Genomic DNA, 23543 nt, shown 5'->3' with positions numbered 1-23543 from the left:
GTTTCCCCAGTGATTGCTGATGTTGATCATCTTTTCATGTGCTTATTGGCTATTTGTGTACCTTCTTTGAAGAAAATATCTTTTTAATTCCTTTGCCCATTTTTCAGTTGGTTTTTTTGTTGTTGTTGTTGTTATTGTTGAGTTGTAGGATTTCTTTATATATTCTGTACATTCACCCTTTATCATATGTATGATTTACAAATATTTCCTTCAATTTTGTTTATTTTTCACTGTGTTGATTGTGTCCTTGGATGCTTCCAGTTGCTGTCTAGCATCCTTTGGCTTGACTTTAAGGACTCCTTTTAAGATTTCTTACAGTGAAAGTCTTGTGTTAATGAACTCCCTCAGCTTTAATCTTACCTGGAAATTTCTCCCTCATTTTTGGAGGACAATTTCGCAGGATATAAAATTCTCATTTGACAGGTTTTTTTTTCCCCCCCTTTCAAAAGTTTGATTATAACGTGTGTCACTTAGAGTTCATGGAGCTTCTTCTACTTGGATGTCCTTGTCTTTCCTCAAATTTGGGGATAATTTTAACCAAACTCTCTGTCCCCTTTTTCTCTTTCTTTCTATAATGCATATGTTTTTTTCTATTTTATTTTTTATGGGTCCCTTTAGTTCCTTAGGCTCTGTTCCTTCCTTTTTTTTTGCTTCTTAGACTTGATAATTTGCAAAGTCCCTTCAGGGTCCCCAATTCTCTTTTCTGCTCATTAGTGTCTGCTGTTGAACTGCTCTAGTGAATTTTTAAGATTCAGTTACTGTGTTTTCAACTGTAGAATTTCTGTTTGGGTCTTCTTTACAATGTCTGTGTCTTTGTTGATATTCTCATTTTGTTCCTGTTTTGTTTTCTTGGTTTTCCTATAGGCCTTGATCTCTGTGTTTCCCTTTAGTTTATTGAGCATTTTCAAGTTTGTTGTTTTGAAGTCTTTGCCAAGTAACTCCAAAGCCTGTGTTTCTTTCAGGTTGGTTTCTAGACATTTATTTTGTTCCTCTGAATGGGCCATGTTTCCCTGTTTCTTTGTATGCCCTGTAATCTGTTGATAATTGAGCCTACAAAAAAACACACACCTTCCCATATTTGCAGACCGGCTCCGTCACTCCTCAGCCCAGGCTTAAGGTATTTTCAGTGCATGCATTTTCTCAGGCATTTTCTGTGCATGCATCTTCCCTAGGCCTGTGGGATTGATTGGTTTCCCCCCATTTCACTGTTACACATGGCTGCTTCAAATTGTTGTAATTTCCCTCAGAGTCTTACCCCTGCTTCTTCGCAAAGCCTTAAATATTCTGCTGTATTTCTCTGCCTCTAATCTCCTGCCCCAGGTGCCTGCAAGTCTGAAGTCTCTCTGCAGCTTTCATGTAGCTCAGTAGGTGCTACTGCTTTAAGTGGACTCCAGCCTGATGTCCTAGCTATGCCACTGTTCTCATCAGTGCTGTGAGTCAGGTGAGACAGAAAGCAGCTCTCAGGCAGCCCCCAGAGAGGACAGAATATTGCAAGCAAGTTTTGACTTTTTTCCTTCTGTCTCGAGGGAGGAACTGGGAATGGGATGGCTTTCTCCAGACTGTGCCATGCCAGGGAGGGATTGGGGCAAGGCCAGGCAGAGACACCACTGCATTTCCTATCTTTTTGAATGTGGTGGTGTAGATAGAGCTCAGGAAGACAGTTTCTCCAGGATCGAAGGTGCCTGGGTGGGGAACTATTTCAGGTTTACAGTAAAACACAATACCTGTGGAAATTTGGGAGAGTGAAAAACTGTCCCGCAGCCATCAGGAATGGAAAATAGTTTTTGTGGAAAACTTAAGAATGGGGAAACAAAATAAATCTTTAATATTTTAATGGCAAGAGGTAAAGGAGGATCACTTTCAGCTCTAGTATTAATCTAGGCCAGTGTTCTCAAACTTTTGATCCAGGATCTCTTTCTACTCTTAAATAAAACCTTTTTGGGGTTCTCAATATACTTACTGTATTGGAAATTAAAACTGAAAAATTTTAAAATATTAAATTATTTTAAAATAACCTCACTTTTGGTAAACATCAATGATATATTTTTATGAAAATTTTTTTCTAAACCAAAAAAAAGAGAATTGTAGTATTTATAGCTGCAAATCTCTCTAAAATCTGGCTTAAAATATGTTAGCTAGAATCTTATATCTGCTTTTGCAATCAACCTGTTGCAATATGTTACTGCAATTGAAATATATGAAGAAAATACAGTCTTATAAAGGTATGTAATTGGGAAAGGGAGGCGATTTTACATATGCCTTTTTGGAAACCTGTGGGTATTCTTTGATACTACACCAAACTCAGTAAATGGTAGTTTCTTTTTCTTTTTCTTTTTTTTTTTTTTTAGATTTTTTTTTTATTGGGGGGAATTGGGGAGGGGAACAGCCTTGGGGAATCGGGGAAGAGGAACAGACAAGTTGCTGTTGTTTTGTTCTTCAATCTAGTTATGGAGGATGTTGCTTCGCTGGCCCAAGTTGGCACCATCATTGCACTCTTCCCGGACAAGGCAGATCAGTCACCGGCTTCTGGACGGCCGCTCACTGTGGCCACTGGTCGCTCACGCTGGCTGCTGGCTACACACAGTAGCCCATGGCAACCCACTGCCACAGGGGCTGCAGCCTATGCCGTAGCTGGCGACTCATGGCAACCCAGCTCCAGGTTGAGCTGTTGTTCAGCATCTTAGCTGTGGAGGGCAGTGTCACTGGCCCTCATATGTGGGATCCNCTCCAGGTTGAGCTGTTGTTCAGCATCTTAGCTGTGGAGGGCAGTGTCACTGGCCCTCATATGTGGGATCCGAACCGGGGCCCTCTGGCGTCCCGAGCCAGTTCTTAACCATCGCGCCACTTGGCCGGCCCTAAATGGTAGTTTCTTAAACATTAGTTGCAGTGTGGAATCTGAATTTACATTAGTGAACGTCTAGTAAGTACTCTTACAGTAAAATCTATTGTTCTGCCTTGCACTTGAATTATTTACTGTGTTTGATTTTGTAACACCATATGTTGGTCATTTGAAAAATATTGCTTCACTGAATAATGCAGATCTCACATACTTGGTATTATACAATATTTAAAAAATCACATTCTCATTAGAAAAGTTTAAATCTTGAGAAACTGTGAAGCTTTATGGCAGCATATACACATTTTCCAAAAGTCTAATATTTATTTCAAAGCTTGAAAGTCATCAGTGGTAACCAATACTATCAATTTTTCTTGACATGACAGGCTCACCTTGTTCGTTTTCAATAAAAATGTCTGCCATGTACCGAAGTCTGCATAAGCATAGGTTTTTATTTCTTCTTTAAAGTAAATGGTGTCACATGAAAAAGTACCTCGTTGAGCTTGTAGCTTAGTCGCATAAATAAATGCTTTTTCTCAATACAACTATCTTGCCCCAGTTTGCTGTGGAAGTGCTTTATTTATCTTCTCTGATTTGTTTGGTCACACAGTATATTAAAAAAACACGTGCTAAAGCTTCCTTACTGTATGATACCATTTTTATAACATTCTTCATATGACCAGTTATAGAGATGGAAAATAGATTAGTGGTTGCCAGGGATTGTTTTCGGTACATGAGAGCTGGAGGGAGGGGGGAGGAGGGAAAGAAGGTGCCTGTGGGTATTATGTGGAATACGAGGGATCCTTGTTAAGAATCTTTTCTGTATGGTGAATGTAGTGGTGGGTATATGAATCTCTATATATGTGACAAAGTTACCTAGATCTAAACACACATACATACATACACACACACACACACACACACACGTGTCTGTGCATGTTAAACTGATGAAATCTGAATACGGTGACGGAATGTATCAGTGTTATTTTCTTAGGTTTGATATGTGCTATAGTTATATAAGATGTTACTGTTAGAGGAAACTAGATGAAGAGCATATGGAAACTCGCTGTTTTATTTTTTAAAATCCATGGGAATCTATAATTATCTCAAAATAAAAGTTAACTTTTACTGTCACGTAAATGACATTCATAAATATTGGCTCTTTTTAATTTCTTTTTTTTAAGTGAGCGCATGATGAGTGTGGGAGTGAAGATTACAAAGACTACCATTGTTTTGATTTTCACTGAGATGCTGGTTTTACCCACATTTCTTTTCTATCATTAATGCAAATGTCAACACAGGCAAACAATGTCTTAGTAGTAATATTATGAAAAGGTTTCATCTCTCAGACCCTCTATTAAGGTCTCAGGGATTCCCCCAGGGCTCTGCTGTCCGTACTTTGAGAATCAGTGGAGTGAAGCTTCAGTCTTTATTTATCTGAGGAAAACCTAGTATCCTAAGACTGCATTATCCGTTTCAGTGATAGGTTCCCATTTCTCTCTCCAGTGTTTTATATTATACCCTCCTTTATTAGATATTATTGTGCTTCTGTAAAAGTTTAGTTCCAGATGTTTGTAATGATATTTAATGATATGAGAAGAGTAAAACTTTGGAATTAACAGCTTTCTACACCTGTGCTGTGCAGTCTGGTAGCAGCTAGCCATTTAAAATTCAAATTCTAAGTGGTTAAAATGTGTTTAAATAAAATTTAGATTGAATCAATGGTTATAGAGGGGCAGTTTCACAAGATGAAAAGGTTCTGGAGATCTTTTGCACAGTGTGCATGTAGGTAACATGACTGTACATTTTAAAATAGTTAAGATTGGGCCCAGCCGAGTGGCTCAGTTGGTTAAAAGCTCGCTCGAGTGCGAGCTCTGAGCAACAGCGGTTCGAGTCCCAGCCCTAGCTGAGCTGCCGCTGAGCTGCAATAGGTGGCAGGATGGCTCAGCTAAAAATTAATAAATAAATAAATTGGTTAAGATTGTAAATTTTATGTTTTCTACCACAATAAAAATTTAATAAGTTTATTTAAATAAAATTAAATTTTTATTCTTCTAGTTGCATTAGTTACATTTCAAGTAGGCTCCATGTGGGTAATGGCTACCATATTGAACAGTGCAGATATAGAATGGTTACAATCAGCACAGAAATTTGTATTTATGTTGGTCGTGTAGCACGAGAAAGACAGTTCTCAATAGGCTGAAGATGCTTGGAAGTATTGTGGATGCCAGCATGGTCAAAGTGCTGGTCTAGACTTTCAGGTAATAGCTTTGCTTCTCTCGTGAGATTTAAGTATTAAACAGTTACTTGTCTGGTAGACGAGTTTCTCACTATTTGTATTCTATAATAGCTAATGATAAGAATTAAGGAACACATATACGTATATGCATATATATGCACACACATATAAAGAAAAAATTTAAAACAAAATGAAGAACTTCTATAAATTGTTATAATCTATTTTAAAAATAAAGTTACTGGTGTAGCTGTAGGTAGTCTTTTTCTTCAGGTTATAAAGACATTACCAGTACACAGATGATAGAAATAGATTTGCCTGTAGCACGTTCAGTTTCATAGTTTACTTTCCAACATTTTAAATGAACCTGGAATTTTATTTTGGCACCATGAGTTGAGAGTATCTATCTGCCTTTCTCCCTAAATGATTATCCAGTCATTCCAACACAATTTATTAAGTAATTCTGTGAGTTTTATACTGATTTAAGCGCTACTAGTACATTTCTATATATGTGTGTGCTTATTTCAGTATTCTCAATAAAATACATTCCAGGTCATTAAATCTTCCTCTGTATCTTTTTAAATGACTGGAAAGGATACTCTATTGCTGAATAAATGCTCCTTACATCTATATCACTTTATTGATTCAATTGTGAGCCCCAAGAACACTAGCAACAACATACCCTCGGCCTCGTGTGCACATAGCCCACAGTGCATGGTGTCTTCCTTGTGTTCGAGTTCAGTAAATATTGTTGGTTTAATTTTCATTGTGATTTATGAGATGACATTTCATTTGTGTTCCAAAAATATTTAGAACTGTGCAAAGTGCAAACCTTCTACTTGCTTTTCTTGTTTGCTTTGCTTTTTTATGTCACGTGAAAAGGAAGCTGAAGGACAGAGGTTATCTTCATTATGTTTTTATTATAAAAGTAATCCACGCTTTTGATTCAGGAAAACGGAAAAATGCAAAAGTATATGAAATAAGACCTACAAGTTGTATCCTATACTCCCCCCTTCCAATACCCAGTCTTCTGAAGTAGCCAGTGTTAAACTTGCTGCATATATATCTTCATAAGACGTTTCGTCTTTATATGGTTATGAGTATACTATACGCATATATATCAGAAAAACTACACAAGGAGGTTGATTTTATAATTAACATTTCTACAATTTGCTTCTGTCTCTTAATGTTATCGATATCTTTCCATGACAATGTATGTAGATTTACTTCATTTGTTTTAAGATTACATTATATTCTTACATTGATTGAATATAGTGTAATTTCACCTCTCCCTTATAAATGGAAATTTAGTGTGTTTCGTGTGTGTGTGTGTCTGTCTGTGTGTCTGTCTGTCTGTCTGTCTGTCTGTCTGTCTTCATTATGAATATATCTGTTCAAGGAATATATTCCTTGAAGTGGAATTGTGCAATCAAAGGGATAAGCTTATTTAAAATTTGTTATTACCTAATAGCTCTTTGAAATAGCTCTTGTGGCAACTTAATTTTTCAATCAGTTGTGTGTATGCACACATGCGCCCAATATTGATTGACCTTAGTCTTTATGGCAGTATAAAACTTCATTTTAAAGTGAAAAAAGAATCTTTTAAAACAGGAGAAAATAACCTTTTATCTCTGCTTAGAATAGTGCGTGAAACATAATAAGAGCTATATATAGTAAATGTTTTCTGTTATAAATATTTTTGTTGATTTAATTTCATTGTTTTTTATTATGAAAATTGAAAATCCCTGTAAATTATTTCACGTTTGTATTTTGAAAAACACCAAATTTGGACCCAGGGTGCTATGTTAGTGTGTTCTGTCTTGTAATGGAATTCACCATCAGATTTCTATCTTTAATTGTCCAAATCACTGTTTTTAAAAGTTATTATTTGGGGTGGCTGGTTAGCTCAGTTGGTTAAAGTTAGGCGCTGATAACACCAAGGTTGCCGATTCAATCCCCGCATGGGCTACTGTGAGCTGCGCCCTCTTTAAAAAAAAAAAAAAGTTATTATGAACTTAAAAGCTTATGTATGCTGCACAAGGACTGTTCAGATTGACTTGTCTTCCCTGGCATTCTGTTAAGTTTGTCAGTTATTACCATTTGCTAGTAGTTTTTGTTACTATTGTGTACTATTGTGTTTTTATCTCAATAAAAAGTGATCAGTGATTCAAGAGCGTTCACTGAAACATAGAAGTAATGATGAAAATGAGAATGTTAGTCTGTAACTTTCGTTAAGCTTGGACAGTGAACTGGGTCAGTTTAAATATAAAATATTCATGTATATGTCATGTTCTTGGAGAAGTAAATCTTTGTGATGACTTTGAAGGTATGAAAAAGGGAAAGTGGAAACAAAACTATGATGAGTGCCAAAACGATGCTTCATTGTTCTGTCTCTAGCGCTCTGTGCAGTTGATGTGATGAAACACATTCGTAGAATCTTCCCATTCAACTGTTTGCAGTATTTTTCAACAAAGAATAATTGTATATTAAGCATGTTATTAAAAAATAACTGAATCCTATAAATTTGGTTTATCATGTTATGAAATGCAAAGAAGAGATGAAAAGCATAGAGGCATTTTTCACAGGTACACTCCTTGCAACAACAGGTGCAAGTCACATCATTCCTAAGAAATTTCCAAAGCCAGCCTCAAAGAGTGGAAAAGTGCTCCGAGAGAAAGCTGAGTGGGTCTTGGCAAAATTCCTTTATCAATGTCCCTATTTAAACCTTAGATTGCTAATGGCACAGTAGCATACATTGTAAAAGAGGATTCACTTCCGTGTGTGGGTGTCATCAAATATCAGGCTTTGCATTTAGATGAAATTGCTTGTGTACAGAATGGGAATCAGCTTTTGGCATACATACACTTTAAATTATAGGAAGTACTTGATTACTTATTTGTTTAAAGTAGTAATTCCAAGCTAAAGGAAAATAAATTCTTTGTTTTTTAATCATTTCGATAGCAGTGATAATAGTCTTAGAGTACCCACTATATGTGTAGCCAGGAATGGTGTTATTACTGAACGGAAGAACTTGTGCCTGAATGCTAATTTACAGGCCACTTTTTCAATTAGTTGTACGGGTGTTGCCTTATATGGCTCAAGTGTTGAAGATCTTAGTGAAAATTTTGAATAAGGTCCAAATATAGACATCATGAATATTTTTAGAATCTGTAATTAGAGGGTAAGTTTTCACCTAACTTTTTGGAATAGAGAAAGAGGTAGCATTTCTTTATGTTTCTATAAGTGGTACATCTCAACGTTGTGCTTAGTAATCTTGACAGGCAGAAGCTGTGCTTCAACATACCACCAACTAAATGTTGAGAATAAAGTATCAAGATTTCCTAAGACCAAAGAGCCTCACCACTGAGACTATGACTTGATTAATATTTGATGACTTTCTTTAATTTGATAAAGAATAAAATTGATGCTGTATTTTACAACTGTATTCAAATTTTTTTTTTTAAGATTTTATTGGGGAATTGGGGGATGGGAACAGCATTGGGGAATCAGGGAAGGGGAACAGACAAGTTGCTATCCTTTTGTTCTTCAGACTAGTTGTGGAGGATGTCGCTTCACTTGCCCATGTTGATATTATCATTGTGCTCTTCCCCGGTGAGGCAGTCGCTCGCTGGCCATTGGACAGCAGCTCCCAGCCACTCACGCTGGCTGCTAGCCACTCACGGTAGCTCATGGCAGCCCACTGCAGCCCCACTGCAGTCTATGTCGCTGGCGACTCACGGCAGTCCAGCTCCTGGTCGAGCTGTTGTTCACCACCTTAGCTGTAGAGGGCGCAGTGTCATTGGCCCTCATGTGGTTTCTGAACTGGGGCCCTGCTGCCCAGAGCCTGCACTCCCAAGACAACTCTTAACCAATGTGCCACTTGGCCGGCCCCCAAAACTCTTAATAGAATTTGATGAAGTACTTTTCTAATTTGAATGCATTTGTAGTTGATAAGTCCATTCATCACTTCTTTGTAAGTTGAAGTAGTCAAACTTCAAGCTTTCCAGAGTTCGAGTATGATACGTACACATAAACTTACTGTCTGAAACATTGGTAAAAATAATCTTTGATGAGAGACCTGTGAATTACTTTTGGGTCATGTTTGATCCAATTATTACCTGCTTGATAGAATCAAGATACTTGCTGCCATGTTTTTAAATTTGTGGCCAGATTTAATAGAACTGAAGTTAAAGATTTAATAGAACTGAAGTTAAAGAAGAAATCAACCTAATGTGGAACCTTAACGTTAGTTGTAGAGTTGGTTATAAGGTTACTCCGTTGAAAGACTGCAAAATATCCTTTGTGTCTAATATGAAACTGTTGGGGTTTTTTTCATTATTTGAAAGTTACAATGAATCTTTTAAAAACATTTGCTTTAAGCTGAATTCTCATTAAGTGGTCAACAGATACCAAAAGTTACTTTTTGTTTTTAAGCAAATTTAGAATACTTTCTAGACATACTTAGTTACCTTGGGTAAGACACTTAAAATTTCTGACCCTTGATCTCCTCATTTGTAACATTGGCACTGTGGTAACTAAAGGTGATTGTGTAGTAACTGACTTTACCTCATTTGATCTTAGCAACTGTCTTGTGAGGTAGGTATGCTATTTCTTTTTATCTTGATGGGAAAAACAATTTACTTGCCTAGGCTTATAACAATATTGTCAGTTGTTAGGATTTGAATCCAAGTCTTGTGATTCTGTGTCCGTTGCTCTTGCTACCATTTTTTCCCTCTAAAATCACTAGCACATATTAGTATGTAGCATTTAACATGAATTCATAATGAAAAGCTTATGTTCCTATTTTCAGAAAACTTGTGGTAAGTTAGTATATATTATATTACCACTTTTTTCAGGCTTTTATCTGAAGTTCTTAAAGATTTTTATGGGGTTTTGTAAAAGGATTTAAGGTGTAAACAGTAGTAGTTAACTGAACTCTAATTTGCCTCTGGGCTGTCTTCCTCAATGGCTACCTTTGCTTAGAGGTACTTTGGAAAGCTCGCCACAGCAGCAACAAGTTATCTCAGCCATGTTTGGTTTTGTTCGTGGATGGGCTGTCCACTTCAGACACAGATGAATTGACACTGAGTGTGCTTCATACTAATGGTATCCAATAATTGAACCTAGATGTCTCCTTATCAGGTGGTTTAAGGTAACCCCTACAAAAGTGCTGCCCTGATTCTGGATTGCTGGGTACTGTGATAAAGACAAATTTAAAAAGTAGAGCTGTAAACCACATTAACAAATACTTCTATAAGCTTTTATATAACACTTTGAATTTGAGTTACTGTGCCGCATTTATTCAAAATATAATATGCTCTTGCCCTTCTTTGACAGACCCCTTATCCCTCTGGACAGAATGCAGGCCCAACCACGTTGGTTTACCCTCAAGCCCCGCAGACAATGAATTCACAACCTCAAACCCGGTCTCCGGTAAGTAAGCAGAAGCTTGCTCCAAATAATATGCTCCACCTATATTTGTCTTTGTAGTAGCTTGGGTTCCTTTGGCTGATATACTTATTTGATTTTGGAAATTTGTCCCAAAGACAACTCATTATTGTTGTTGTTGTATTGGTTAGCATTGCATTTTCAGACCCTTTGCTATAGGAATAATTTAAATTAAGTAAAAGAAGAAATGGAACCTTTTATCTTCCTTTACTGTTCTGTAGCATGATTAAAAAAAAAATTCCAGTTGCATTCAAGTTCACTTCATTTCAGTTCTTAATTTGTTACTTGTACTGTTCAAAATTCAGGAGACGAGTAAAGCACAATTATTTTAAAAGACAATTAAATTTCATTAATTAGATTCAAATTCTACTGGTTTGGGAAGTAAGACTTCTGAATTGGTGTCACTAGGTCAGTTCTAACCATTTGACAGTGTGGACATGTGCATGACATACACGAATGGTGTGTTCATTCCTATACATGATAAATAAACTGCCATACAAACGTAAACGATTTCATCCTCTGCTCATCCTTTACCTGGATTGAAATAAGTATTGTAAAGACTGTGAATTTACTCAAGGTTCATCCTTCTGTTGCACTAAAGTGTACAGTGGCTTCAGCTGTCCATTCCTTAGAACGTCGTTTCCTGCCCTGCATGATTAGTTTTTGTTGGAAGGTGCTTCTGTAACATCTCACCTTGTATCTCACATCCTTACTTGTACCTCAGCTCTGTTTTCCTCCGAATATAGGGATCTTCTTTTGGTTCCCCACCCCTGCTTTTTTTGCCTGTAGTTCAGGAATATTTTATTACATTAGCTCCCATTCATTTAATTTTTGTGCATGAATTTAGAAATGTTGAAATGTATGAAATAGTTGCTCAAAGAACTAGGAGAGCATAGACTGTACCAAAATGTAATCTCTTTCTTACCTTCTTCCTATCTTCCTTTTTCCCTGTTGCCTTCTTCTCCAATACCTGTTCTTAGATCCTGGTTCTCCCCAGGGGGTGGAGGAACCATTCTAAAGAGGTGGGGCTTTGGTCCTAGTTGCCTTTTTGCTTGTCTCTTTTTTGTTTTGCTGAAACGGTCACCAAGATGTCTGATGCAAGTTTTGTTCTGAGAGTGGTTTGGGGATGTGGACGCTTGACTACTTGGAGTGGGCCTGAGATCTCGCCAGATTAATTTAGATAGGCCCTGGTTCTAATCATTAAACATGGAACATTATGGTAAGCTCTTACTGCAAAGAATTCTGTGGCCCTCTTTACCCCCAAACCCCCTTTTATAATTACTACAAACAAAAATTTGAATTTACATGGTTAGAACTGGCGCAAAACCTGACTGAAGAGCTGCATCTCTAAACCAGTTTTTTTGACAGCCCAGCAGAACAGTGCCAATACATTGCACAGACAACTGGAAGAGGAGGAAGGTTTTGGAACAGACTCCCGTTTACAGGTCCTTGGCTGGAAGAGGCTGGATAAAATACTGCATTGTAAGCAATATAACAAACTGTACTTCTTGCAGGCAGCGGTGCCCCTGGCACTCAGTATTTTTGACCACATCCATTTATTGGCTGATGAACAGAAATGCATTGATTGCTTGCTCTCCAAAAGTCTAACCTAGCATGGCAGTTTCTGCCAGGCATAGTGGGGGAAAGAATAAATTGGGTGGTCTTCTCTATTGGGAATTAGACAGGAGTAATTTGGGGGTTAGATTTTTCTTTATTTTAATCTTGAAGAGGGATACCCCTTTCAGATAAATTTGATTTTAAATGATAAATTTAAGAGCTGCTTTTTCCCTCTTTCCATTGTATAATTGAAAATTGAGGGGGAAATTGTAGTTGTCAGCCATTTTTCTGTGGTCATAAACTCTTCAGATACTGTCCTCTATGCAGTTTTTGCCATCCGCTCTGCTAGTGACCATCACCACCCCCATAACTAAAAACCACACACATAACATTCCATTTACATACCCCAAAACAAGTGCAAGACTAGCAGCCCCCAGACTACTCTTGCTTGTTGTTTTGGGTCCAGTTTTCTTTATTTCATCTGTGTTGGTGCTGGGCGGGTGAAGTTTGGGATATGAAATTTGGCAGGATTGCATTTTCTTTTTACATCCCAAGTTGCCATAGTCTAGTCTCATCCATCCCACGGCTCTCCCAAGTGGTGAGGAGAGGTAAGCTGTTGCACTGAGGAAGGGACCCTCCCCACAGCTTCGTGTAGAGCAGCTAAAGCTTACTCCATTCTATTTCTGCATTAATGGGCCATTGGCAATTGCACAGTTTAGGCTCTTCTGTTCTTCCCTGGACAGCTGCCTTTGCAATCCAACTGGCTTCAAGTGGCCCCCTCGCTTCTTCGGTTCCCCTTGGGCCTGTATTCCTATTCGATACTTCTTAGTATCTTAGTCAAATTCATATTGTTGAAAATCTTGTTTAAAAGTAAAAAAATACTGATAAATTATTTATGTGTTCCATTGTACTGGAACACTTTAAACAGTAGTTTATTTTTAAATAGCCTCCAAAATAGTGAGGCTATTGAATGCTTTATTGGAAGAGGAGGGCAGTTTGGCTTTTGCAGTAACCTGGAACCATTGGTCATTTTTATATTTTATGGTGTGAAGTGGCCAAGTTACATCAATATTCTGTTGGCCATGCCCAGTTACCAACTGTGCACAAAAGAGTGAGTGGCTGGTGGGTGGGTGGGTGGCATTAACATTGGCCCCAAGCTCACAGAAGGCTGCTTTCCTTAATATCTACAGTCCTCACCATCTTAAAGACCCCTCTTTAAAAAGAAAAAGAAAGAAAAAAGAAACGAAAGTTTCTATTTTTAATATGAGCCAGCAGCGACTACAGTTTGTTGTGTTGCTTACAGTTACCCATAGGATAAAGACTATTGTCATTCCAAACGAAAAACTCAATAGCCAATGGTGACTAGTGCAAAATAGACTAGGGTACTTCCCCACTAACTTAAGTGTTGTTGTTGTTTTTAAAATATATGTATAATTTTATAAGGTACTCCTCTTGCTCATGGAAAGTTCTCTTTTGACTGGAACGTTCCAAGTATATAAAGTTTCACCTTCTGTTTTAGAGCTTTAGAAATGGGACCTTTCTGTGGAGCAGTGATAAGACAGGTACTGCTGTACTCAGGTTGACATGGCCCTGCTCTCCCAGTTTCTTCCGAAGTGTCGTGAAGAAACATCCCACTTCCACCCCCTACTTTCATACCACATAGGTGGTATTGCCTATTCTTGAAACTTGATGTCTATAGTAGAGGTATGATCTGTTTTCTTTTTATAATTGGAAAACTGAAATTATAGCACCTCAGTTTCTTTGAAGAGAAAATGTTCTCCAAGAACTACAGCTGCCATTATTGTCATTCTGAAAAACAGCGGTTTACAGTGGTTAGCGAATGTCATGGATGACCTAACACACCCTATCATGTAGGTCATACAGAGCTCATCAAGTTATGCTGAATAACTTCAAAATGTGTTACAGCGTTTCTCATTACTTGAACAATAGGCGACATTTTAGCTTCTAAGGTGAATTTTTTTTTCTTTTTTCGAAGTAATCATTTTTTAATTTTTAAAAATAAGTAATATATAGTTACAAAAAAGATTATCCACCATGCTGCACAGAGAAGCCCAGTCCTATCAGCCGGCCATGAGCTTCGGGTGCCTAAGGTGGACCCTTGATGGAGCTCTCTCCAGCCATCTCCTACACTGTGGCATGTGCGTCACTGGAATTTTTTGAATATTTTATGTGAAATAATGAAAGTTGAGGAAATAATTTCCAGTCTCTTGCAAATATTTTGCAGGTAACAAATTCAGAGTATGAAGGATTGTTTCTTAGTTAATCTTCAGTCTGATTCACCTGTATTAACGAGCTGACAGAAGGAAGACTCTATAGGAAATAAAACAACTGAAGAAAGATATTTGAGCTCCTTAAATGTATTAAATAAAAACCCTGTGTGGGTTGCATTCAAAACTGTTTTCTAAGTATTTTCTTTGCACTATTAAAGGGTTGTTAACATTTCAATAGTTAATATATTAGCAGCCAGTACATGACAGTATGCACCTGAACATTTTTCTCTGCCCTTTTTAGTAAAAATCACATTGGAAGCCCAATTTTGCTCTGATGAAGAATTATTTGATCTTAGAGGTTTAGTATTTAAATTTTTATGGGTGAAAAAGCTTTTCCTTCCATACTAAGGGGAAAGTTCGAGTTGTACTACTTATTATCCTCCTTCAAGTATTCTGTGATTTAGCTGAGAAGTTACGTTTTATTTTGCGTTTATTCTCAGTGTCAGATAGCAGTAGGTGTTGTATTGTGTGTAAATAGTGATCAAGACATTTGACTTCTGTTTTTTCTTCTTGAGCTTATAATAGTTCCACTTTGATTAATCATGTAGAGAGTGATGTTCTTTACTAGTTGTTTGCTTTGATATGCCTGATATTAAACTTTACTAGTTAATTGCTTTTAAACATATAATTATTTATATATTTAGATATATATTTATAGACTATAAATATATATTTAATGTAATATATAAATATAATGCATAATACAATTTTTATTCTTTAACTCCAAGAAATAAAGGAAGATACTAAACTTCCATTTCATGTGTGAGATACCCTATTTAAGTAAATTTGCAATCAGTCCTGTTACATTCTTTATTTCCTGTTGGGTAGTATAATTTACCTGTTGGCTATTTCTTGTAATGTAAAAGCATTTCTCATTCCCTCCAGTTATATCAGTTGCATAAGCACATTTCGTTTGTCTTAATATAACTTAGTGTTTCAAAATTTCTTTTATTTTAGGGTTTTTTGTTTTTTTAAAATATTCCTGTCAGAGAAGCACCTTTACACGTGCTTAACAGCTTAGCTGTTTCTCTCCCAGCTGATAAACAGCAAACGATTTCTAGTAGTGGTGTTAACCTGTTGAATCTTAGTACCTGTCTGTCACTGTCCTGCAGCAAAGCTTTGACTGTTCGTGTTCTTTTTTTTTTTTCCTGTGGGTTTTTTTTTTCTCCTTTTGGCATATTGTGTGACATTTTGGTTTTTGTTGTGGTGTTTCTGACTCTTTGTGCCTTTCCTTTTGTGTTTGTTTTCCCTCCTTTTCTCAGTTTGCAGCGGGGCCTCGACCTGCCCATCATCAGGTACTGTACCCTTGCCCCTTCACTATCACCCTTAACTAACCGGTGGGGGCTTTAGAAGCTGCCGACTCTTAGAATGCTGCCATTCCATGGAACCACTCAAACTGCTCTCTTCCAGTAGAGCTTCAGTCTGATGTAATTCTGTTCTTTTTGTCCTTCGCTATTTCGTAGCATTTCGTTATTCACAAACCCACTTGCCTTTGTTTATGGTACAATTGAAAAATAATGAAGACGATGTATTCTAGAAATGTATACTTGAAACCTATGGAATTTGACTAACCATTGTCACCCCAATAAATTTAATTTAAAAAAAGAAAAAGAATGAGTTATTTTTTTCTTCCAAAAAAAAATAATCGCTCTGAGTTTAGAGAATCTTGAAAATTTTTAGATATCTTAAACCCTCACAGGTTTTGTGGATTACGTTTAAATTGAACTAAATGGAACAGGCAACATTCTAAGAGTTTTCTGTTAACATTCTGATGTAACTTGTATTGATGTGCATAAAATAGCATTAATATTTCTAAAACCACTTAATCTCAGTTACTAACCTAGACCTAATAACAAATTGATTAACAATAATATACATTCATTTGCTACATAGAATTATCTTTATTCTTAAAATATATAGAAAATAGACACCTTATTTAATTTTAATACTTTTAGCCTGTTTCTTTTAAATGAAGTAATTGTATAAATTACAATTTCAAAAAATATATACGCCAACACTAATTTCTTTAGCAAGAATATACTATAGGGGGTGGTTTAAGAGAAAGAAAAAGATTTGTAAGGCCTCCCCCACCCTATCCGCATAGCTCCCCCACCCCCACCCCATCCCCATAGCTTTTTATGGAGTGTTTTGAAACATTTTCTCTTGCTATCGTATAAAGAGCCTAGGCTCTTGAATCTGATAAATCTGGGTTCATATTACCAGCTCTACTGTATAACCAGCTGAGTTAAGTGAATATTTTTCTGAACCTTAGTTTCCTCCTATGTAAAATGGGGATAAATACCCTCTACATTAGAGATAATATACTTAAGTCATCTGACACAAAGTTAGTCAACCTGTGGTAGCAATTTTTTAATATTGTTCTGCAACATGTTGCAGTTTGATAAAATGAGAGAAATGTCACCAGTGTTTACCTGTGATATCATATTTAGAATTCATTTTACTGGGCAGTGTTTGCATTGTCTAACAGTGATATAATACAAGGCTCTACTTCTCAAACTGTAGTCTTTCCAATTTAGAGGATGTAAAACCAAGCAGATTCTGAAGTGATAAAGGTACTTTGCAGAAGAACCCAGAGATGGTTGTATGAAGTGGATGGCAGTTCTGGGGATTTGATAAAGAAATAAAACTCAGTGGTATTTTTCAGTATCAAGAGATAGTATTGTTATAATACTGCAAGACCTTGGACTTCGGTGTTAGCTAGGCCTGTTTGACTCTTCCTTATTAACTATGTTTTTGGTAAGTTATTTACTGTTCTCAGTCTCAGTTTTCTCATCTGTAACATGGGTACAGTATTAATACCTATCTCAGAACTGATGTGAAAAGTAAAGGAAATAATGAAAATAAAATAATTAGCAGAATGTTTGAGCATACTAATAATTTTAGGAAAGATAATCCCTTAAGTAAAAAGATTGATTATAATTTTTTTAAATTTAGTCGAGAGCCCTTGAGGCAAAGCTTAAATTTTTGTCGAGGGTCAAGCCAGATACTCCTGACAGAGAAACTTGAGAGCTCTCTGCTTAAGAAACCGAGTAAAAAACTATTGATTCAAAAAAATTATTTTTGAGCTCCTTGATATAGGGCCAAGTGTTTCTATAACTTGTGTTCAATAGCAGTGGTCCTCAAATAAGTATATTGTTTTTATCCTTTATAAATAGTCACCTTTGGGGAAATCTAAACTTTCTTCTAAGCCTAAAGACTTATGATACATTTTGTCTTCCCTTAATTCCAATAATCAAAGAAAATTTTAAGGAATCTTTGTGAGAAACGGTTGATTCCAGTCCTGAGATCATTTTTCATGGGTAATATAACAAAAATAGTATTGGCAGATTGGTCTTTCATTTAGCTGTAGAGTGATGCTTGTGAAATTATGGCATGTTTTAACTATTAAAAAATAGGACTATCTGTGTGTACATTTATTATTTATTTATTTAAAGTTTTTTTGTTTTTTTTTTAAATTGGGGAATTGGGGGAGAGAACAGCATTGGGGAATCGAGGAAGGGGAACAGACAAGTTGCTGTCCTTTTGTTCTTCAGTCTAGTTGTGGAGGACGTCGCTTCACTGGCCCATGTTGGTATTGTGATCATTGTGCTCTTCCCGGCTGAGGCAGATCAGTTGCCAGCCACTGGACAGCCGCTCATGGTGGCTCTTGACAGCTCACGCCGGCTGCCGGCCGCTCACGCTGGCTGCCACCCACTCACAGTAGCTTATGGCAGCCGCTGCAGCCTCACTGCAGCCTACACCATTGCCAGACTCACGGCAGCCCAGCTCCAGGTCAAGCTGTTGTTCGCCATCTTAGCTGTAGAGGGTGCAGCGTCATTGGCCCATGTGGGATCCGAACTGGGGACCTGCTGCTCAGAGCTGGTGTCCCAAGCCAACTCTTAACCAACGCGCCACTCGGCTGGCCCTATTATTTATTCATTAGCAAGAAAAATAATTACTTTCTGACACTAGTTCTTGAAGATGGGTTCTTGAGATGCAAATCCAGAGCCAAATATCTTTAGGCAGCTGGCTTTTTATTGTGGCATTCTTCCTTTCTAAACAGTTAAAATTTTTTCACTATACCCCCAGAGAATTAAGTGAAAAGGAAATATATAACCTTGGCTCAGGCAGCAGCAGTAGTTGTTACCTTAGAGAAATGGGGGGAGAGGCACGGGGATGAGGTGGCACCACTGAGCAGGAGTTAGCTGAACCAGCGTTGTGGGATGCTAGTGAGAACGTCATTACGAAGAGTGTGCTCTTCTGTATCCATGGGCGTAGGGGCCAATTTTTGCTTGTTTCACTATGGAATAGGTTTGGGCATTTTGAGTGGGGTAACCAGTTAGGAAAAACTGCTCTGGAATTAGTTTATTTAGCAACCTTTGGACTCTAAATGCCAGTAAAATTCCCTCAGTAACAATTAAACAAAACAAAACACACCTTCATACATTTCCAAATACCCTCTGTGGAGTTGATATTATTTCCCATTTGAGAATCTCTGACTGAAGTCTGTATTTAAGAGGATCTTCTCAGGTCTAAAGTCAGGTAGAGCCCTAAACCCTGAGAGACTAACCTAGAAGGAGATGCTCATAACAGGAAACAGGAGCAGAGACATAACTAAAGCAATACAATGAAAAACAAACATGGAGTGGTATAAAGAGAATACATTTTTAAAGGGAAAGCATCTATGTCCTGGGATAGTTTTGGTTTGTTGTGCTTAAAGACTTAAAGTTGAGTTGAAGACACAGATATATTTTTCATCTATGGTTGGTTGTTTTGGCCAGAAAGAATTAAATCAAGGGTTAGAATGAGAATTAGCCCTGAATAGTAAGAATTTAGTGAGTAGGTTTCTCCTTCCGTTCTCCTGTATTGCAGTATTCATCAGTGGCTACCTTTCCGATCACATACCCTTTTATTTTTACACAAAATAATTGATCCTGGATGATGTTTCCAATCATTGTTTCTAAAAGTCTAATAGTAAATATATAATTTTTTATGGATGCTTAATGACAACTGGTCCTATGAACATTGCAAAGAAAAACATTTTAAAATGTTACTTAGGTAAGCTATTTGGAGACAACTGCTTGTGAAAAGAAAACACAGTCATCCTGTGTAGTAATCTAAAACATATTTTTTTCTTCTTTGTAGAATGAAGTTATCTGAATTGAAATTAAACAAATAAAATTTCGGATAGTAAAGATTTTTAGTTTAACAAAACCAAGAAACTGTTATAGGATGTGTCTCTTGTAGTTTTTATTGAGACGAGCTTCATGTGTAGCCAGCTAGGTCTCTGAGTCTCAAGTCAAGAACACCATGCTCCAGCTCGGCTTATTTCAGCCACATCTTCCTGGTGTTCTTAGTTTTTGGCTTTAGATTAACAAGGATGATCTATTCTTCTTGCATTTTATAACGAAGAGAGCTCTGAATTAGAATAATAGTTTTCTTCAAAGGTAACAGAAATCCTAAGTAATTTTATATGCAAAACACCCCTTGGCTTTAGAACTATGTCAACTATTTTTACTCTGATGTTTGAAAATCCCAGGGTAATTAGAAACTGAAAGAACAGAACGTACACTCAGAATTAAAAACAAGTCACTGGGTATAATGTAGATTCTGGTTTGTGTTATTAATTTCATATCTTTGGTCATTGAAATTTGTGTAGTTGTGGTTTAAAGTGACTTTATATTCCTGTCCTTATTTGACTCTGGCTTCACAGAGGGAGATTGTGTTGGTGATATACTGTGACTGAGCAGCCTTCGCATTGTGAGAAAGACCAGAAAATTGATATTTAAAAGTGTTCATAGAACAAAAACATTTTGCATGTGTTGATACATGATTTTAGTTCATACAGTATTCACAAATGCTGTATAATGTACCATATTCAAAACTGTTGGATTTAGTGTAAACAAATAATAAGCTTCTTGAAGGTTAACAGTATATGGCATCAAGGAATATGTTACCTGGTAGCAAGCATTGAAATTGTGCATGGTTTCCTGTTGTAATTGGGTTCTTTTTTTGCAAAAAGATTAAAAAAGAAAGAAAAACAGCTGGCTTATGTTGATTTTTTTTCTTCTTCTTTTTCTTTCCATTATGACCGTTAAAGGTTTCTGTATTCAAAGTTGTGCTGTTCCATTTGAAGTCCTAGTTCCTAGTAGAGAAATATTTGTATTTCTCCAGGCAGTTTCTTACATTTGGAAAGTAAAATAAATGAAAGCTTAAGGCTTGCCTCTAGGGCCGGACCTGGCACATCAGAGTTTAGTGGGTATTACTAGGAAATCTATGTAATCTGATGAGCAGAACTCTTAGATTTTTCAGAGCTTAATATAAATCAGTGATGGGCAGTTTTATCCGGTGTCTTAGTCACAAGGAGTTGTAGGGTCGCAGCAGAGACAGTGAAGAAAAGGCAGGGTGGGAGTTGACAGAACTGGGATTCAGTCGTAGCTTTACTACAAACTAACCTTGGGCCTCAGCTCTTTTGTCTGTAAAATGGGTACATTATGCTCATAAATGACACCATGTTGAGGTGTTCTAATGATCGCACCTCGTTCCTGCGGGTGTTGTGAGTATTGAAGTACCTGCCTGGCACATAATATGTCCTGGGTAGGTGTCAGTTTCCTTTAGCACTGAGACAGCCTGCCTTTCCCCCCTTTCCCGGGCTATTTTTACCTGCAAATGACATGAGCTACAAGGATGCTCATTTCTCAGACTCGGCACAAGGATCTGACAGCACACCTTCTTGCTCCTGACAGAATCCTTGGGGGTTCTTTCCTCCATTTGACATAATCTTCTAGGGCAACACTGTCTGATAGAACCTTCTGGGATGATGAAAATGTTCTGTATTTGTGCTGTTCACGACAGTAGCTCCTGGCCGTATGTGGCTATTGAGCGCTTGAAATGTTCTGTGCGGCTGAAGAACTGATAACCACATAGGGCTAGTGGGTACTCTGCTGGACATGCTCGCTCTAGGGCTTACATCTTCTGATTCTTAGTGAAACCTAAATTATGTGATGTCGACCACATGCAGGAAAATACAGAAAGACTTTAGAATGTAATGTTCATTACAAATTGTAAGTCAGCAGAATATGTGATTGATACTTGAGTAATATCCCATTATGTGGGTGCTTTACTTGTCAGAAACTCATAGCACTATTATTTTTCTCAAGAGTACTTTAGAATTTTGAAAGATATTAACCTAAAATATTCTTAATTGCAGATCTTACTGTTTATCCCTCTAGGAGGCTGAACTGTATATTGCAAAAATCTAGGGATTGCAGAAGCATATTTTTGATAAGGTTTCTATTGCTTTGCAAATTAATAAGTACTCAGTAGTTTCTTCCCACATGGGAAGAACTAATGTGATTGAATAGGATTTTTCTAGTTGCTGAAAATGAATAGGTGGTTTTCAAAGAATTTATGATAATTACATAGGTTTTCAGAGATCTTTGTCTTTTGATGATTTTAGATAGCAAAGTCATGAGAAATGCTCTATTATAATTACCAGCATCTTCAAAGAGCATTTATTACCAGTGTGATTGGTCAGAAAACTTTGGATAATGATATAATTATTACATCTTTAGAATAATTTTCCAAGAGTAATGTTTGCCTCTGGTTTCTAGAGTGTTCCTGTGAAAGTCAGCAATTATGAGTACCCTAAGTTCACCCTCTGTTTTGGAGATGCCCAAAGTATCACCTCAAATGAGGGCTGTCACCTTCTTCTACCATTCTCCTGGCATGCTACTACTGGACTATTGAAAGATAAAAGACTTAAAACAGATTGAAATCAAATTTGGCAATGATAGTTATGTTGTACATGGTTCTTCTCTACCTAGCCGTTTTCAGCATTTTTATCTGTGACACGCCTGTCACATTTGCTGATGGTCATGTAATTTTGACGTTGCCTGATTGATTTAGAATCCAAAAAAAAAACAACCTGTGCAATCTGAAATGATGGATTGAAATTACAAATTTTATAGCACTTACTAGCTACCAGGTACCACTCTAAACACTTTACACACACACACACACACACACACACACACACACACACACACATACATACATCTTAGCTTTGCCTCACAACAAACCTCTAACCAGATAAATTTTCAAAGGAAAAAAATTACAAGATTCTTTATCTGAGCTTCAAAATATAACTATAAAAGTACACACAGAAGTGAAGAGCATGACTTTACTGCCAGGTTATATATGAAGAAGATTTGTGGTTTTTAATGATTTTCATTTAGTACCAATAAGTAGTAAAATGGGGTTGACTAAAGAGCTCCTATGATTCTTAATTATATTAATGGTAACATAGTTGACCAGAATAAGATATATTGCTCTTTCATTCAGTAACAGATATTTGTTGGATGAAGGCCAAGTACGTTCTAGGCAGACCCCACCTGGATATTTGTGTTTGGTTCTCCATGTAGTGAGACTGAGCAGTGGGAGCAGGTTGAGAGAAAAGAGTAAGCTGGACAAGGAATTCAAAATCTTGGTTGAAGGGACAGGGATGGAAGGTGGTGATCAGCTTGGAACAAAAAATAGACAGTGGTGTGAAAGTTGGCAGTGATGGCAGCCTTCAGATAACTTAGAGGTTTATCACTTACAGAGAAGAAGGATTTGACTTTGATGTGATTTTAGGTATAGCTGTTGGACAAGAGGGTAGATGATACAGAGAGAAAACTTTGGAGCCAGTAGAAGGAAAGGTTTTGCAGTGTCAGAACTCCATTTAACAATGAAATGAAACTATGCTTTGAGCTGCTAACGTTTTATAACCCTAAGAGCATGTCATATAAGAGATTCCAACTTCAGGTACATGGTTAGACCAAATGGCCTGTACCGTCCTTCCATGAGAAGAGTTTGAGTCTTTTGATGATTCTTCATCACTCACTGAAGCAGAAAAGGGGTTCAAAAGCATTGCAAGCATTTTGGGAAAGCCCATTCACATTCACACATCTTTCAATAACCTCTGATTTGCTGCAGTGCTCACCCATGGAATCTTAATTTCCTGTACTGCTATTAAATCTAATTCTGTATTTACAATCGAATGGTTAGGGAGAATGGTTAGAATAAAGAGGATCCATCTCTTTTCATTTCTTTGCATTTCCAGCCTCTACACCTTTTCTAGTCCTGTAGATATTAGAATCGTGTGTGTGTGTGTGTGTGTGTGTGTGTGTGTGTG

At 37.1% G+C, this 23543-nt stretch overlaps 1 protein-coding gene across 27 annotated transcripts in view; it reads left to right on the top strand.

The window, feature by feature from the left end:
• The window catches only part of EIF4G3 (eukaryotic translation initiation factor 4 gamma 3), a 227947-nt gene that overhangs the window by 67748 nt on the left and 136656 nt on the right, over nt 1-23543 (top strand). For 15 of the 27 annotated variants that reach the window (XM_019666686.1, XM_019666669.1, XM_019666667.1 and 12 more), the window contains 3 exons: nt 10410-10505; nt 11889-12002; nt 15631-15663. In XM_019666686.1, the coding sequence (XP_019522231.1) occupies nt 10476-10505; nt 11889-12002; nt 15631-15663 (177 nt within the window). In that variant the 5' untranslated portion in view covers nt 10410-10475. Of the gene's footprint in view, nt 1-10409; nt 10506-11500; nt 11543-11721; nt 11740-11888; nt 12003-15630; nt 15664-23543 lie in introns of those variants that run through there. The other 12 variants (XM_019666684.1, XM_019666682.1, XM_019666683.1 and 9 more) reach the window with 4 other exon arrangements.

This window comes from Hipposideros armiger, unplaced genomic scaffold (assembly GCF_001890085.2).
Source record: "Hipposideros armiger isolate ML-2016 unplaced genomic scaffold, ASM189008v1 scaffold_477, whole genome shotgun sequence".
NCBI lineage: Eukaryota > Metazoa > Chordata > Mammalia > Chiroptera > Hipposideridae > Hipposideros > Hipposideros armiger.
Note: the sequence above shows the minus strand (reverse complement) of the source record. Positions and strands in the feature narration are given on the sequence as shown.